This window comes from Tupaia chinensis, unplaced genomic scaffold, assembly GCF_000334495.1.
Source record: "Tupaia chinensis unplaced genomic scaffold, TupChi_1.0 Scaffold144041_1, whole genome shotgun sequence".
NCBI classification, from domain to species: domain Eukaryota; kingdom Metazoa; phylum Chordata; class Mammalia; order Scandentia; family Tupaiidae; genus Tupaia; species Tupaia belangeri.
This window is the reverse complement of record NW_006203893.1, coordinates 594,739-613,571: the sequence shown is the minus strand read 5'-3', so window position 1 is coordinate 613,571 and position 18,833 is coordinate 594,739. Positions and strand designations below refer to the sequence as shown.

General features: G+C 36.7%; 1 protein-coding gene across 1 annotated transcript; it reads right to left on the bottom strand.

The window, feature by feature from the left end:
• Positions 1 to 99: 99 nt before the first annotated feature.
• Positions 100 to 18,195, bottom strand: BTG3 (BTG anti-proliferation factor 3; the record flags this gene model as incomplete). Its single annotated transcript, XM_014583099.2, is given in 4 exon segments — positions 100 to 504; positions 5,225 to 5,432; positions 13,265 to 13,402; positions 18,017 to 18,195. Coding segments are annotated over 4 exon segments (759 nt in total). The 3' UTR covers positions 100 to 264.
• Positions 18,196 to 18,833: the final 638 nt, after the last annotated feature.

Genomic DNA, 18,833 nt, shown 5'->3' with positions numbered 1-18,833 from the left:
CTCACTCTAGTGTCCATAGTTGCTGTCCAAGTTTTTATATCTTCTAATCATTCAGTTTCTGCCACAGAGTGCATATATATATATATATATATATATATATTTTTTTTTTTTTAAGAAAGATTATTCTCAATAACTTCTCTATAAAAATAAGTTTGATGGTTTGGTCCATCTAAACTTCACTACTATGAGTATGAACTTTTAACTTTTAATGTGTAGGAAGGTTTATTCTACCTTTCAACAGGAAACCAACAAAATCAAAAGAAGTTAATGAGGTGCTAACATGTGAGGATTAATCCAGTGATTCCGGTCACAATGCATTCCAGGAGGAGGTACCCATGTCACTGGAATTGGGCGATATGGTTTATTCTTCCTTCCTTGATTTGGATAACCAAAGGGAACAGGAGGAGGGTAGTGATTCTGATGGCCATTTCCTCGGTAAATTCCTGGCTTTTTTCTTGGCAAAGGGTGCCACATTGGAAGAGGTGGGAATATCAGCTCTGAAATCTGTAAGGAAGAAATATTAAGTTAATTCAAAGGAAAAATTAGTCATGTGTTAGGTAAAGACTAGGTGACCTTCTAGATTTCTCAAAGAAGACAGAGAAAAATCACTTAAACAACTCTATGACTAGGTCTAAGTGAGATTCCTATGGTCAAATCTAAATATTTTAAAATTGGTGATCAATGTTTTTTGAAATGAAGAAATGGATAAACTCAAACACAGCACTCAAAGACAACTTCAAGTTGGCTGGCCACGTAGCACAGTGTTAAGTCCCATGCATTGGGGGCTAGAGTCCACATGGCTGACCACAGTTTGAAGCCGAGCCTTCAGAAACTTGAAAGTGTGTATATATGTCCAAACCAGAGGGAGAAACAGAGGTAAAAAAAAACAAAACTGGTGTGACCTCGACCCATGAGGGTAGGGGAAGGTACACTTTCTGTTTCTGTGGCCAAAAAAGTGAACTGAACAACTTCAAAAGATAAAAATATATAATGAATGGAAGTTTGTAAGGACATAGTTTCAGATCACTACCTTCCAGACTTACTTAAGCAAGGAGTCACTTAGCTTTTAAACATAAGGTGAATGTTGATGTCCCAGCCCTAGTCTTCCAAATACAATCTTAGGAACAGAGGCCAAGTATTTTTAAGAATTATGTATTTACTAGTATTTTTAAATTTGCTATAGAGTACATGCATTCACCAGAGAGAGAGAGAAAGTGAAGAAAGCAAGCTGCTTGGCCCAGGACTTGAACTACAGTAGGCCATGTGGGAGGAGGAGTTCAGTGCCTCAATGACCACACAACCTGCTCACCTGACAGGTCAGGTATTTTAAAAAAAGATCTCCAGCTGATTTTGATGTAGTCAGTTTAGTTAATGTTTGAGAAGAACAGTTATATATTATCCTGTAAGTCACATGGGCACAAGTTCATATTACTCTACTGATATACTTGTGCATCTTTAAACTATTTCCACACTGTCTTAATGAATGTAACTATTTTATATTAGTCTGAATCTGCCAACTTGATTCTCCTTTTTAGAAATTTTATCAATCTGTCACTTTCTAGGAAAATCACTTTGGTTTTTAAGTGATATTGAGTTGAATCTATAGATCAATCTGGTGAGAAATGATCTAATTTTCACTTCTGAATTTGTACAGAGCTATGTCTGGGGGACCTTTCAGACGATATTACAGAACAGAATCCAAGCTAGGAATCCGTCCTTGGTTGATAAATTTTAAATGCTCTTGGTAATAGCAGATTCAAGAAATAAAACTAACTAGGAAAAGATTAAAGTGGCCACTTGCACTAGCTTTCTACACAAGGACTGGTGAAAGATGTGGTTGTTATACAATTAAAAAAAAGCATATAAAAGGCATTTTATTATTTTTTTGGAGAGGCTTTTGCCTTAGGGGACATGACATGTGTGCACCAGAAAGAGAGGGAGAGACAGAGACAGTGATAGAGAAAGTGAAAAATCACCCCTGAGGAAGGATGGCCATGCCGTAATTCCTTTTCCATTCTCCTACCCAGATCCTGGGCATGTACGCACATGCACACACACCAAGTGTTTCAAGTTACAAAGTCTGGGCCTGGCGGTTAGCCCTGTGGGAGTCCAGCAAAGTAACTGCTGCGTCATCTGCTGGTCTCATAAAAGACATTTTAATACATGTCTTTTTATTATCTAAATAGTCTTTCAGTATGGGAAAAATTAACACAATTTTAAAAGAAAACCTAAAAATTAAAGGTAAATTTACGTAGTAAAACTATCATACATCAGACTGAATTCCAGGAAACTCAACAAAGGTAATTAACAATATATAATGCATCATATTGAGAAAAAAATGTCCAAAATATTTATGAAAAATGTTTTACAAATGATCCTGAAATACAAACAATATATTTACTTATCAAAATAATGAATCTCTCTGGAAGGACACAAAAACACAAAATGAAACAAAGACAAACCCCTGGTGAATGCCTCTGTGGAAGAGCCCCAGACTGGTGGTTAGAAAGGAAGGACTATTACATTTTTATTGTTTAAAGTTTTATGAAGTTGGGGAATGTTGGAATATATATTTTAATATACATCTTTTAATATATGACAATATTTAGAACTAATCTTCCTTTCAAGTCTATGAAGGATATTTCAACAACTGGAAAAAAATGAGAAATCCAAATTAAGTTACACCAAAAAAAGTTCATTATATAAATGTACACTATATTTAAGGGTTTAATATCTCACACTCAAAATTAATACTGTGCTTATTAGGTCTAATTTTTCATCTTAGCCCAATCCAAACTTAACATAAACCTGGTATGTTTTGTTTTATTTAATAAATTAATAAAAGTAAGTACATTTAAATGTACACTCAAGAGACCAGCAGATGGCATAATGTTTACATCGCTGGATTCCCTTGTAATTGACTGTGGTTTAAGTCCCAGACCCGAGGCTTAAAATTCACACTGGTCATGTGTGTGTGCATGCGTGCCTGAGATATGAAAGAGAAGGGACTGTGGCTTGGCTGTCACCTCTGGGAAGTGATTTCTCACTTTCTGTCTGCCTGTCTGTCTGTCGCTGTCTCTCTGTCAAGTGCATGCACCCTAAAGCAAAAATCTCTCTGAAAACAAAAATATTACACTAAAAATTAGATACTTATATAGGGAAAAGCTCAATTCAAACGTTCTTTTTAAGTTTTTTGTTTGTTTGTTTGTTTTACTTTAAAAGACCTTTTCTGTGGGGCCAGGAGGTCACATAGGGGTTAAGGAGCTGGAATCCCACATGACCAACCATGGTTCAAGTCCTGGATCTAGTGGCTTGAAAATCATGCTGGGTATGGAGCCAGCATGTGGTATGATGGTTAGGGCGCTGGACTCTCACATTGCTGACTGTGGTTCCCAGACCCAGTGGCTTGAAACTCAGGTTAGGGGGGGCTGTGTGTGTGTGTGTGTGTGTGTGTGTATGTATGTATGTGTGTGCTCAAGATCCAAAGAGGAGAGTGGAGGAGAAGAGACTATGGTGTGGCCATCCTGTCTTGGGGGGGGATTGCTCACTTTCCCTCTCTTGTCTCTGTTTCTCTCTACTGAGTGCATCCTCCTACGAAAAAAACCTGAAAAACAAAAACACTTTTTCTGTTTAAAAATAATGTTTGAAAATTTTTTGTTTGTTTTAGAGGTTTTTGCGATAGGAGACATGCATTTGCCAGAGAGAAAGACAGACAAACATAGTGAGAGGGAAAGTGAGAAATCATCCCCTGGGGGAATGGCCACACTGCAATCCCTTCTCCTCCATTTTATCATACTGGGATCTTGGGCACACATACACACACAAACACACGTGGCCAGAATGATTTTCAAGTCACTGGGTACAGGACTTAAACTCTGGTCAGCCATGTGCAAGTCCAGTGACATAACCGCTACACTATTTGCTGGTCCCTGATTAAGATTCTTTTTGGAGAGAGATTTTTGCCAGAGGGTATGTATACTTACTGAAGAACAGAGACAGAAAGTGAGAAAACATCCCCTAGAGGATGGCTGGGCCGCAATCCCTTCTCCTCCATTCTTTTAAGATCTTGGACACACACTCACACTCCTGGCGTTGAGTTTTAAGCCACTGGCTCTGGGACTCAATTGTGGTTAACTTCATGGAAGTCCAGTGATGTAACCATTATGCTATTTGCCAGTCCTGATAATTCTTAAAAGCATGTGACATTTTCTTTAGCCGAAGCATAAAACAGTAAGTGAATCAGTCTGTAAATCTAAGCACACTACCTACATAACTCTTACACTATTAAAGCAAATAGGAAAACCTTTGTTTAGGCTTGAGTAAAAAAATGAACCAAAATGCAATTTTGTGAAGTTTCTCTTCAATCATGGGAAGGGAGAGAGGAACAAGTTAAAAGCGAAGTTATGAACTAGAGGTTAAAGACTACAAAAAATAACTGGCAATTATTGAATAAAAAAAGAAAATTTTAAGTATCAGGAGCTTTATCATCAGTTTTTCTTACTTTAAAAAAAAATAATTATTTATTTAATTTTATTGATTGATTCAGCCATTCTAATTTGACCAGAGAGAGATACACACACACGCACACAGAGAGAGAGAGAGAGAGAGAGAGAGAGAGACAGAGAGGGAGGGAAAGCGAGAAAGCAAGCCACCAGGTCTGGGACTCGAACCATGGTCAGCCATGTGGGAGTGTTCAGCACCGTAGCCACCATGCCACCTGCTGGTCCCACTCACTTTTTTTTTTTTTTTAAAGGTTTTTGACATGGAACATATGCACTTGCTGGAGACAGACAGAAATAAATAGAGAGAAGAAAACAAAGAAACCACCCCCCAGGAGGGATGGCCACCATACAATCCTTTCTTCTCCTTTTTCCTCCTTGGATTTTGGGTACACACACCTGGAGTGATTTTCACACCACCAGGTCTGATATGTGAACCACAATTGGCCATGTGGAAGTCTAACACCTTTACCAACATGTGACCTGCTAGCCCATTTACCACATTAAAAAAATATATTATTTATTTTAATTGTGTAGTGAAGCAGACCTTTGATGAAGTAATTCAGGATACTTATTTATATCTCAGAAAAGCAACTTCCCCTTAGTGTGGGAAAGGCAAAGTCTGTGATTTAGAACCTCAAATCAGAAACCTTAGGTAACATAAGCAGGACTATATGGAGTACACATACTGGTTAACCTTCAATACAGATCTGTTTCATGGTTACCTGGTACACAGGGCTTGGGGTTGCAGTCACTGAACTGTGTTTCACCTCCACTTCCTTACTTGTTTCTTCATCTGAAGAAGAAGATCCTGAATGATAATCAGAAGTAACCTTATCGAGGGCCCTGGTAACTTTCTTGGAGATCTCATCCTTGTTCTCATCCTCGTTTTCAAAGCTGGCAACAATGAATGCATTGTTTTTCTCTCCGTATCTAAGGATAAAATAATAAAAAAAAAACCTTACAGATCTTGAAGTCACATCAAAAAAGGAAGAAATGTCCATAAATATTAAACAGGACTGGACATGCCATCAGTACAAGGCAAAGAAGGAACTATGCCAGAATTGGACCCTATATATTTAATATCCCAATCCAGTTCTATGTCAGCAACAAGGCCACAAAATTTACAACTGGTCTAATTTTAAATAAAAGTGATTCTGTTTTCTTTTCCTACTTTCTTTTCTTCTAATTCCTAACAAAAATTATTGTTTAAAACACCAAAAAGAAATCCACTGTAATGATCACAGCTTGTAATTGGTTACATAGTAATGAAATTGACTGTACAATAAAAATTTTAGTGCATTTTGTAAACAACTACTAAAATGTACAGCCTAGTAATTCAAGTTACAAATCAACTAGAGATTTCCTATGAGATTTGATTTATCATGACTAAAAAAGGGGCTTGTGTTTATGTTCACCCAAACAAAATGAGAATTTGGGACAATTATTGATGTTAAAGAAAAACAAGAGTGTTGGTGAAGAAAATAAAGGGGTTTTGCTTGAATTATATTGCTTCCTTCATATTATTTTTTATAAAGGATTATTTATTTAACTTTATTAATCATTAATACATATATTTTTTAATTCTATTTGCTACAGGGCATACATGCTCACAAGAGTGAGCAAGCTGTCAGGTCCAGGACTCGAACTGTGGTTGGCCATATAGGACTACACTGCCTTAATCACCACACCACCTGCTGGCCACCCTTCATAGATTCTTAAGAATTGATCATCTCTTTAATTTTGTTTTGGAGAGGTTTTTGCTATAGGGCACGTGTGCTCGCCAGAAAGACAGAGCTAGAGAGACAGAAAGCAAGAAATCACCTCCTAGGGGGGATGGCCATGCCACAATCCCTTCTCCTCTCAGGATTTTGGGCTTGTATGTACACATGCCCGGTGTGAGTTTAAGCCACTGGGTCCTGGACTCAAACCGTGGTCGACTACGTGGGAGTCCAGCGACATAGCCATTATTCAATCTGCTGGTCCCTCTTACTTTAATTTTTAAAAAAGTAAACTGAACAAGCCTTTTTATCCTTCTAAAACATTTTTGAGGGCCTGATTAAAAAAAATTATTTATTAAAAATACAAATCAATTCTGTGATAAAGGAAAATAGTACAATAAACAAATACATGTTAAAAGAAAAATAAACCAGCCAATTTAATGGAGCTGTAATAGAGCAAATCTTAATACAATTTAAATCAGGAAGTTGTCCCTGGACTTCCATACAACTCCCACCAGCCTTGTGTTCAATTTGGTCTTTTAAGTTGGCAGAACAGGAAAGTGAGGTGTGTAGCAAAAGGAAAGTGTCTTACACAAAACCTAAGTGAGGCAGTGAGGAAGAAATCCTTGGTTACATTCTGAAGTCTGTATTAACATTGTTTAAAAGGCAGGATGCTGGTGATTGACTGAAGTCTAGCTATTGTGATTGGCTGTAACTTAGCAACCAGCTCAGAAAAACAGCCTAACCTGTGATTTTGGCTTATCCATAGGAATCAAAGTGTGGGAGCACAACGGCTGTTTTAGGCCCAAACAGTTTAATTTAACACATAAAACCAAGAGGTTTTTTTTGTTTGTTTGTTTAAGACAAAGGAAAAACCCACAATCTATTTAAATAGATTGCGCAATGTAAACACTATGAAACAATTTCTAGTAAGTTAGAGAACAAAGGAAATTGTTAAGCAGTTATTACACAACACATAATTATCCTTAGAAACACAAAGTGACTCTAAGATTGAAAAAAGATAAAACCAAATAACTTCAAGTGGAAATAATGTCCAGCTTCTGTTTCAATAGAAAAAGGTTAACTGATGTTAACCCATTTTGTTCAAAGATAACTCTTGTCTTAAAATATTTTTTTTTGAGAGGTTTTTCGCTATAGGGCGCGTACGCTCGCCAGACAGACAGAGACAGAGAGACAGAAAGCGAGAAATCACCCCCCAGGGGGGATGGTCACGCCGCAATCCCTTCTTCTCCATTCTCCTCTCGGGATCTTGGGCACACACACACATGCGCCCAGTGTGAGTTCTAAGCCACCGGGTCCGGGACGCGAACCACAGTTGACTACGTGGGAATCCAGGGACATAGCCATTACGCTAACTGCTGGTTCCCTTAAAATATTTCTGAATCAGCATGATTATCTACAATTAAGGTAAAAGACACACTATAAAGCCTTTGAAAGTTAAGCTAGAAATCAAGTAGTTTTATAGATGAGTAGGTTTATTTCTTCATACGGCAGTGTTGTTTTCCATTTCCATAGACTAAATGGAGCCATACATACTACCTAAATGTGGTACATAACTCTTTTTTGTATTCTTTTTCAGCTTATCTCATAAATGGATTTGGTACAGGATGGCAGAAAAGCATTAATCAAGTTTCTTGTTTTATCTCTGCTAATTAGAGCTCTGTGACCAGAGAAAAGACACCTTATCTCCTCAGACCTTAGTTTCCTATATGCTGTGGAAGAAGGTGGAACTGGCTGGATACTAAATGGTCTTGCAAGTCTTATTATGTTTACATAGAGGGCTGGCAGGTAGTGTGGTGGTTGGGATGCTGGACTCCCACATAGCCAGCCACAGTTCCAGTCCCAGACCTGGAGGCTTACTTTCTCACGTTTCCTCTCTCTGTTTTTGTGTGTATGTCTCTCTCTGGTCAAATTTAAAAAATAATAATAAATAAAATTAAATAAATAATTATTTTATAGCATAAGATTTTTGTAATGGGAAATATCCCTCATCCTTTCCCAGGTTCAAAGGCTCAATTAATTCTGTAATTTAAAAAAGGTTAAACTGTGTAAAACAAAAGCAACATTAACAATGTGCTTAGGCCTATCTTCAGTCTTACCTATTCACGGAGTAAAAGTTTAAGTAAAACAAAAAGACAGAAAATTTGATAAAAATCTCTGCCTTTGTAGAAACAGAAATACATGGTAGACATGCAATAATGTAAAGATTAGCTTTATTAGCTTAGTTTTATTTGATTCCAGTTAAGTTCTACATTAATCCTGTTACAGTATTTGGTATGAGGACTCTCTTCATGTTAAGCAAAGCTGCTGACTATATTTACTATAATATTAGTACATTCAGTTAATTCCTTAGGAGAATCAGTAATAAACAACTTTTAAACTTTCCATTTTTCAATGACATATTGTTAAAACATTATGGTCAACTTAGTTCATTTGAAACAAAACCATAGTACTTAATGCCCTTTATCAGGATAAAAATGACAGAAATTACAAAAACAATTGAGGAGATGAAGTTGACACCTACCTAGTCTTAGACCTTCTTATAGGAAAGATCTGTCATCTATCCTACATCCTCTCGAATACTTCACTAAGTAAACCTTTCTAATTACCAGGTTGTCAGAAAAGTCATGATGCATTTTTACAAAGGAAAACAAACAAAAAAATGACTTCAACAACCTAACAGACTGCATTCCTTATACTCTTCCAACACTTCATCCTGGTAGAGTAACTGAAGACTATAAAGAATGTCTAAGTGTATCTCAAAAAAAATTTTTTTTGAGAGAATTTTGCTTTAGGGCACGTGTACTCACCAGAGAGAGACAGAGACTGAAAGTGAGAAATCATCCCTCACAGGGAATGGCCACACTGCAATCCTTCTCTTCCATTCTCCTCTCGGGATTTTGGGAATGCACTCGTGCACACGTGCGCACACACACATACACTTACACACCCCTGGCCCTGAGTTTTAAGCTACCAGGTCCAGGATTCAAACTGCAGTCAACTACATGGGAGTCTAGTGGTGTAACCATTATAGCATCTGCTGATACTGATCTCAAAGTTTTTTAAAACTTTGAATGAGTTGTTTTTAAAGACTCAGATATTTGTTAAATTATATAATTGCTAGATTGTCTTTGTCTAAATTTGCAGAAATTTTCTTTCTGATTTTGGTATAAAAGCACTTTTTTAATGTCCCAGTCTCCTTTTTTAAAAAAGAATTATTTATTTACTTTTATTTATCATTATTTTTTAAGATTTGCTACAGGGCACATGAACTCACCAGAGGGACAGAGAGAGAGAGAGAGAGAGACTGAGAAAGCAAGCCACCAGGTCCGGAACTCGAACTGCCAGCCATGTGGGAGTCCAGTGCCCCGACCACATCACCTGCTGATCCCTACCAATCTCTTCTTACTAGCTCATATCAATCATCCCTACTCAACTGTTAATGTGTCTTTCCTGTGGGTGTGAAAACTGAAAAAACTCATACCATAGTCAATTTTCAGCAAAATTTCATATTTAAAATTATGTGAAGGCTACTGAATGCAAAAATTTTCTCATTAGATGCCAAGACTTAGATTAAGTAGTTAAAATAAGTATGTCCAAAATGTTTATAGCATTACCTAATTTCTTAAACATCATTTGACATAAATACCTTTCTCTGATGACTTAGGATCATTATATTAAATATTAACTAACGGTGATATTTACTTGTGCAAATTTTAAAATTTTTACATGTCTACCTCTATGTCAGACTACAGAACATTCTGGTAGCTTGAGACTACAACCTTCTTTTAGATTCTGCTTTCAGATGTTCCTTCTAACATTTTATGGGCTGAGAAACTATGTAACTTACAGAACCATGTGTTAAGTAAGAGTCAGTATCTAAGGACAGGTCACATGAAAGAGTGAGCAATTAAATATACTAACTTTGTAAGAGCAATTTCTTATAAACTGAAGTCTTCTGCTAAGGTTCAGTGGGCAAATCTCCAAAGTAAGACATTAAGTTAACATGAGTCCTTAATTAGTCCCAGATCTAAAATGTTTTCAAGTATAGGACCTCCTCAGACCTATACTTGAGATGGCTGCCTCTTCTTTTTTCTACTGATAAGCAGTGCTGGAGGATCTTCATCTCTACAAACATCTACATCTAGTCTGTAAAAATAAGCTTACTATTATATCAACCACTGGTAAGTTATGTAAGTGATTTCCAAGAGTGGTCCTGATAAAATACATACAGTGGAAAAACAACTAACCAATTGTTTTTAACACTACATGTCTTCACTTTCACATTCACGGAGATCAGGCCAAAATCTACGACCTATGACCACTTTGGGCATATACAAGTTTGTGGAAAAGGTGTATGATGAAAAAGCTATGTATGGATTTTAATTTTTGTGTGTGTGTGCCAAAATAAACTCATAATAACTTGTTATAACATGTTTGACAGGATCTAGCATGAGGTCCTAAGAAGGATAAGACATCAGTTTGAAGAATCCCTATCAGAGCAACACAAGTTCTGCTAAACTTGAATCAAGAGCAGACATCAAATTATGAAACTTGGGTGAAAAAAATGCTGAAATCATATGTATAATGAAAATCTTATGATAATGCTCCTAAGAAATGAGCAGATTACAACTGGGTAACTTGTTTTTAAAAGGGATGAGACCACGCTGATGACAACACCCAAAAGAGTAGACCATCTCTCTCTTTGTTGTTTTAAAGAATTATTTTATTTAACTTTATTTATTTATTTAATTTGACTAGAGTGGGATAAAATGAAAGCAAGAGCAAGAGGGGGAGAGAGAGAAAGTGAAAAAGCAAGCTGCCAGGCCCAGGACTCTAACCACGGTCAGCCATGTGGGGACTCAAGCGCCCTTAATCACCATGCTACCTGCCGGCCCAAAAAGCAGACCATCTCGTAATACATCAAGTTGAAGGGAGAAAAATTAATCTTTTCATGCCTTAATAAGAGAGGACAACTAATAATCATCTCAGCTATAGTTCAGCTTACACAATTAAGATTCAATAAACTTTCTGCTCAAAACAGTTGCAGCTATAGCAAAAACAGATCTCAATGAAAATATTAAACAAGTGGAGTCAAGACCCTGAAGCATTTTTTGGAAGAATTGTAACAGAAGATGACAGATGCCTTTGACAGTACAATTTTGAAGACAAAGTACAATCAAAGCAATGGCTACCAAGAGGTGGAAATAACCCAGTCAAAGCAAAAGCGAACACAGACAGGAGCAAAAGTCAGGGCAATAGTTTTGAGATGCTCAAGACATTCTCCTTGACTTTCTGAAGTGCCAAATTATAATAACACCTGCTTATTATATGGGTGTTTTAAGAGAGTTAGTCAAAGCTTGAGCGGTACACTTGGGAAAGCTTCACCAGAGAGTACTTCTCTACTATGATAAATGTCCCTACTCATTCTTTTCATCCAACAGTGGCAATTTCGCAAAAGTTTGAGTGGGAAATCACTCTTTAGGCATCTGCATTACAGTTCTGACTTGGTTCTTCTGTTGCTTTCTTTTCCTTTTTCTTTTTGCCAGAGGGGTAAGTGCTCACAAGAAACTTAGAAAAAGCACCCTCCTCCTCAACCCCAATTGGGTGTGGTCATGTCTCAATTCCTTTTATTTCTCAACCTATTCAGATCTGGGGTATGCACACATGCCTGACATTTTTTAAGCTACAGGGGCTAGGATTCGAACCACAATTGGCCATTTGGAATCTGATTGCCTTAACCATTAGGTTATGGGACCAGCTGTGTAGGTTTCGTTTTTAAATTCTATTCTCCACAAACTTTTTGAAATCTCCTCATATGGTCAAGTTTGCATCAAAAGCAGCTCTACTAAAATTAATGGAAGAAGAGGCCAGGTGATTAAGGGAATCATTCAACAAAACTAAAGAGAAACACCGTAAAGGTACAGCAATAGGAAAAATACTGAAGATATTATATACTTCTGTTCAACCTGTTCCCTATTCCTGGAATATCTTCCCTACCTTAACATACCAGCCTTCTCATCCTAGCTGAAGAATCACCTATTCAGTAGTCTTTCCTGAGTCCCTCACAGAGGCAATAGCTTTCTCCTTTGTGCCACCTATTACTGCATTTTGCGCCCTTTTCTATTACAGCACAATTCAGATTATGTTGTCATTTGCTTATCATTTGTTCTCCCCTATTATACTCTGAACTACCTCAAAGTAGATTGCTGCATTCACTTTTAGAAATTCTTTAACTAAGAATGCCTAATATACAACGGGTATCTTTTTTGAATAAATGAAGTTCAAATAGACTTTTAAATTTGGTACAGGTTTTAGCACTTACCAGAGGGAGACAGGGAGTGGGGGTGGGGGGCATAAGATAGCATTCCTCAGTGGGGAATGGCTATGCCACATCTCTTCTCTATTCTCTTCTTGGGATTTTGGACACACACACACCCATGGTGATACCTGGCATGCTTTTGTCAAGCTGCTGGGTCTGGGACTTGAACGACAATCCGCCATGTAAGATCCAGCTGCCCTAACCACTACGACACCAGCTGGCCCTGACATAAATTTCATAGCAGTACCCAAGACTTTTACAAGTCTGACTATTAGAAGAGGAGAATATGGTAATTTCCACTATGAAAATACCACTCAATCACTTAAAAAGGAAGGAGGGAGGGACAGCAGAGACAGAAATAGAGACCAACCAAAAGCTGTCATCCAGTACCACTATAATCAGCTTATTTCCCGAGTTGAAGGGGACATGCACCATTGATGAAAGACAGTAACTGATCTAGAGAAGCCTAGATATTTAAGTTCTATTTCTTGGTCTACAATAAACTTCCTGACAAAGCTCTCATTTCTGAATTTCTTCAGCTGTAAAACAGGAATGGAACCAGTCCTTAACCATCATCTCAAGAAGAGTTATTTTATAATATTCCTATCTGAGAAAGTCAAACCACCAGTTTCTAATCATAAAGATTAATTTTATAAAAATCAGTTCCTGCATGGTAGTCAGTAAAGCTGCCAAAAACTTACCGACAGCACACCTCACATGGATCCACCCAAAGAGTAAGCTCCTTCGGCAAGCCCAGGTCACTATATAAGATGCAGCTGTTCTCACAGGCTTTTAGGACATCAGGATCAACTCGCTGAAACTTATTAACACGAATGCATCTACAACAAAGCAGAGTTACATTAATTGAATCTTAATCACAAACTTTAGCATATCTATTAATATTTGCCAAGGTAAACAATAAAATACCTTGATGAAGAACCCAAGAGCGTATTTATCATAAACAGATGATAAATGTGAATTATAGGCTAAGATACAATGTGAAAAGTGTCCAGTCTAGTGAAAGAAGGAGTCCCCTGTGTGAACTCAGGGGAATCATCACTGGTTCTACAAAGTTTACCCAGAGACTGCTTACCTGCACATGTACACCAAACAAGCAAGGAGTATGAAAGCTGAATGAAATTACTTAGAACTCTTTTTTTTTTTTTTTTACTTTTTTTTCTTTATTTACATTCATTCACTGTACATCATTATAGCATACAAAATGAGATTTTTCCATTGAGAATACACTGTATATTGGCTCAATCAAGCACATCAACATATGTGTTATTGTCAACATATCATTTTCCATTTAAATTGCTTAGAACTCTTAAGGCAGAAGTTTTTGTAGGCTGAATTTCTATAAAACAAAGGCTCTTAACTAAAGACCTCAACCAATGTTTCAAACAAAAATCCTGCAGAAAAGTTCTGATTTGCTGGGACCAGCAGATGGCATAATGGTTACATTGTGGGACTCTGACATGGTCGACATAATATAACCAACAACCAACAACATAACCATAAAACCATCTGCTGGTCTCTCCAATTAACTATTTTACATCCCACATAATAAATAAATGTTAAGTCACCTTTTGCATTGCCTATAATTGTTCTACAAACACACAATCAGTAAAGGACACAGATCCATCACATCACATACTTATGATTAAACTATAATCTAAAAATGTTGGGACCAGCCAATGGCATAATGGTTAGATTGCTGGACTCCCACATGGTCAACCGCAATTCAAGTCCTGGACACAGACCCTTAAAACTCATACCAGGCATGTTTGTGTGTGTGCCCAAGATCCTGAAAGGAGAATGGAGAAGAGACTGCCGTTAAAATATAAATAAATAAAATCCAAAAATGTTGGTTTATTTCATTTAACTTCTGTTACTCCAGAGTTCTGTTTTAAAAAAAAAGTGAGAACCTTTAGACCAGGAGACCCTCTAAGTCCATTTTTTTTTAAACTAAGAAATACAACATCCACATAATAGAATGTGCAGATAGTTCTTACAGTGAATGCAGTAGTTGGCTCCATAGCTCAGCATTAGAGCACTAGTCTTACAGAAAGAATGCAAAAATAACCTCTTAAAATAAGCAATTGCTTAGTAGGAAAATGGCATGCATATATAAGGAGAAGCATTAGTGCTACCTATAACCAAGAATCAATCAAGAAGACCTCGGTTTTAGTGTAATACTCCTAGTATTTGTTTACTAGGTGAGCTTAGATAAGTCATTTCAACTCTTACTCAAACTGATGCTTTAAAATACGGAAATACAGGAACTAGCAGACAACATAATGGTCATGTCGCTGGACTCCCGCATAGTCAACTGCGGTTCAGTCCTAGACCCAGTAGCTTAAAAACACACCGAGCACATATGCGTGAGTATCAAAAATCTCAAGAGGAGGATTGAAGAAAAGGGATTACAGTATAGCCATCCCTCTGGGGGACTGATGTTTCACTTTTTATTTCTGTCTCTCTAGTGAGCACATGTGCCCTAGAGCGTAAATCTCAAATAAATAAATAAATACATACATACATATATATATATAAATAAGGAAATACAGACAGTAATTACATTATAAAATACAATGCGCTAAATTAAAGTGTTTTAAAAAGTTAAGGTGTACTTTCCCCAAATGTTTTGCATGTATTCACTCTTCTAATTCACAAAATTATCCCATGAATTAGGTACCATTATTCCCACAATATGGAAAAGGAGGCAGAGTTTGAATAATTTGCCCAACATCATACAGTTACTAAGTGATGGATCCAGGGTTCAGAAACAATTCACTAGACACCAGCATCATGTTTTTAAATAATACCCTGTTCTGTCTGAACCTATTTTAATATAACCATAAACAGTATAGGAAATTCAAAATGAGGAAAATTATTTTATAGTATGTAAAGATGCTGTTAAATCCTTTTTTATAAGATGGACCTATAGGGATTCTAATAATCCTTTTTATAAGATGGGCCTATACCGATTCTAACATTGTATAAGGTCATTCAAAAGTTCCATGTGCCCCAGGATCAAAAGCAATTAATGATAAGGCGATATATCTTAGATGGACCTCTGAACTATCTACAAAGAAAGTGATTCAGGCTCTAAGTTTCTAAATTATATGTAAATGTAGAAGCTTACCCAAACTAGTTCAGCAAAGTATATACCTTACATATTCTTATACTGTTTTTTTCCTCACTCTACATACTATTGAGCATTATTAACTACTCTTCAAAAACAAAATTTTTAAAGTTGCATAATAGTAGGCTACCATTTATTTAATGTTGACAGTTCAGTTTTTTCCAAAGTTTTGCGATTACAAAGTGTGTGAGAATCATCCATATTCACATATATCTGTCTGCATTTCTGATTATGCTTCCAGAATAATTCTTAGGAAACCTACTATTCAAATGGTATGAATATTTTTACAGATTTTAATAATAATACCAAACTGCCCTCTACAAGCATCTTATGTGTATGTATTACAGATATCATTTTAATTATAGAGATAAAAATTTTGGAAGAAAACAAAAGTTTCAACTTACTCTACTGACTGAAAAGTTTAATTCTCATTATTCTTATTTTCTACTATAATGGGAACTCACCATTAAATCTGTTTCCTACTTCAAAGACATCAAAATGACTCAATAATGTTACTTCTGATCACATGCCAATTCAATCCTGTTTAAGTATTTTTTTTCCTCAAGTTTTTAGAATTAATGGAAATGAAATTGCACACTGTCTGACCTTTTAGTATTTACTTGACAGTGCCTCCTTTTTCAGTAATAGTATGGTGGCTGGCACTTCCAAAAACCCTCGTCCAATGACAATTAAATCAAGATAAAAAAATCTCAACTGGAATTCAGAGAAGCCCTTCATACTATTAGAAATAAAGATGTTCAGAAAAAAATAAAAGAACCAGGGAGAAGATTAAAACGAACTAAGTCTACATTAAGATCCACATTTTGGGCCAGCTGGTGCCATGGGGTTAAGGTGTTTGGATCCCACAAGGCTAACTGGTTGGAGTCCTGGACCCCTGTTGAGAAACAGGCTGGGTATGTGTGTGTGTCCAAAATTCCAAAAGAAAGAACTATATGGCATGATCATGTGCCATGGGGGCACATGTGGAGTGTACCTGCATGCTCTGGCAAAATTTTAAAAATGATCCATATTTTTACTTTAATTCAACATATTTTCCACTTAGTAGGAAAATTCTTCGAATGAAAACAAAGGGAAAAAATACTCTAACTACCTTCTTCTTGTGGACAAAATGCATGCTTATTTGACTTTTAGCAATGAGATATAAACACAGTATATTTTCATCTCCCTCTCAGATTCCTTGAATAATCCTGCACTTGTAAGACTTCAATGACTAAAAGGAAGACAGCAGAAAAATATTCTCAACCCAGGTTCCTGAGATGTCATATAAAAACTAGAGAGTGAACATGCCAGGACAAGTTTTGTAGTAGCGTGCTCTTCTTTACTTCATGTTGGAAATGTAACTTACAAACCTGAGTACAAAAAACAACTCCAAGTGAGAATTATCTTTCTTCTCAGTGCCAAGGCAGTGATGTGCAGAAAACCCATGAGAATTTGGGATAAGTCAGACTTAAAATCCCAGGGCTAGTATTTACTAGTTGTGGGTAATAGGTAAGTTACCTTCATCTACAAAATATGCTAGCTTCTATCACAAAGCATTGTGACTAGTACAAATGAGAGCCTTTTGTCAAGAACATATTAGGTGTCTAATAATCTTAGTTCCCTTTTTCCATAGAACATATTTTTTTTCCTTCAAAAAACATGTAATTTCCTTTTAGGTACAAGTAGACTCATTTCCTTCAACTCTTATCATGCGTATTTATTAGTGATTAGGAGTCCTTTAGAACTGTGAAAATCACTAAATACCTATGATACATAAAGAAATGTATTCGCTCAGGAACCAGCCTATTAACTCAAGAGACTACTACTACAGGTCAAAAGCATTGGCCTCTTGCGTCTAGGCAGTGACACTCCATCAACAAATACTGATATTTTAAAATGAACAAGGGGAGGCAGCAGTTGGTATAATGGGTATGTCGCTGGACTCCCATGTAGTTGACCGCGGTTCAAGTCCCAGATCCAGTGGCTTAAACTCACGCCAGGCATGTATGCGTGCGTGTCCAAGATCCCAAGAGAAGGGATTGTGACATGGCCCTCGCTTTCTGTCTCTCCATCTCCATCTTTCTGGTGAGCACACACACCCTATAGCAAAAACATCTCCAAAAAAAAAAAGGATAAAATGAACAAGAGAAAAATAGCTAGATATCCCAGAGTTCTGTATTTGTAGACAAAAGTATAATAGACAGAGTCTGGAAACCCTTCAGTCTTCTGGTCTCGCACTTATTTCAGGAGTGATCAGCCTCTTCACTTAGTCTAGTCTAGCTAGCTGTATACTCTAATCATTTACCTGTAGGCCTGTCCTTTTGATGGTTTTTCTGGATACCAGTGATTTTTATATTTTTCCTGAAGTATTAGAGTCAATTTCTCAGCAAACCTCTCAACTGCTTCTTTTTTCAACTTATCATGTTTTCGAACTAGCCTCGTGAAAAAGAAGACAACGGCAGCAATTTCATTCTTCATTTTTCCCTGCAAAGAGAAAATAGATTTTTTTCAGAAACAAACAAAATATAAAACTTGGAGATATAGCTCTGCAAAATAGCCCTCCTTTACAACTCTTCCTCCTCCTTCCAGTTTTTTCTTATGTTTCATTAGCTCCATATCTGGAGTAAGGATTGAATAATCACCAATTTATGTTTATGATATAAAATACTACTTAAGAATATTATCACCTAGCTTTTTTGGTGAAGTTCAGTAAAGAGAACATGCCCAATTGCTCCCACTGGCTAAAAAAAAATTAGAGTTATCTCTCAAAGAGAAACACTATAATAGATGATACTTTACAGTTTCTAATGAATGTGTGACTATGTAGCCACAAATATTTAAATTAAAAATTCTGTGAAATGATTTAAGCTTTATTCTCCATTCAAAAGGGTCCACTTAAAAAAAATTCAGTAGAGAGGACCAGCAGATGGCTTAATAGCTATGTCACTAGACTCCCATATAATTGACCATGGTTTGAATCCCAGACTCAGTGGCTTAAACTCACACTAGGTGTGAGTGCGTGCCCAAGATCTCAAGAGAATGGAGATGGGATTGCAGCGTGGCCATCCTCCCTCGGGGGTGTTTTCTCGCTTCCTGTCTCTCTGTCTCTCTCTGTCCTTCTG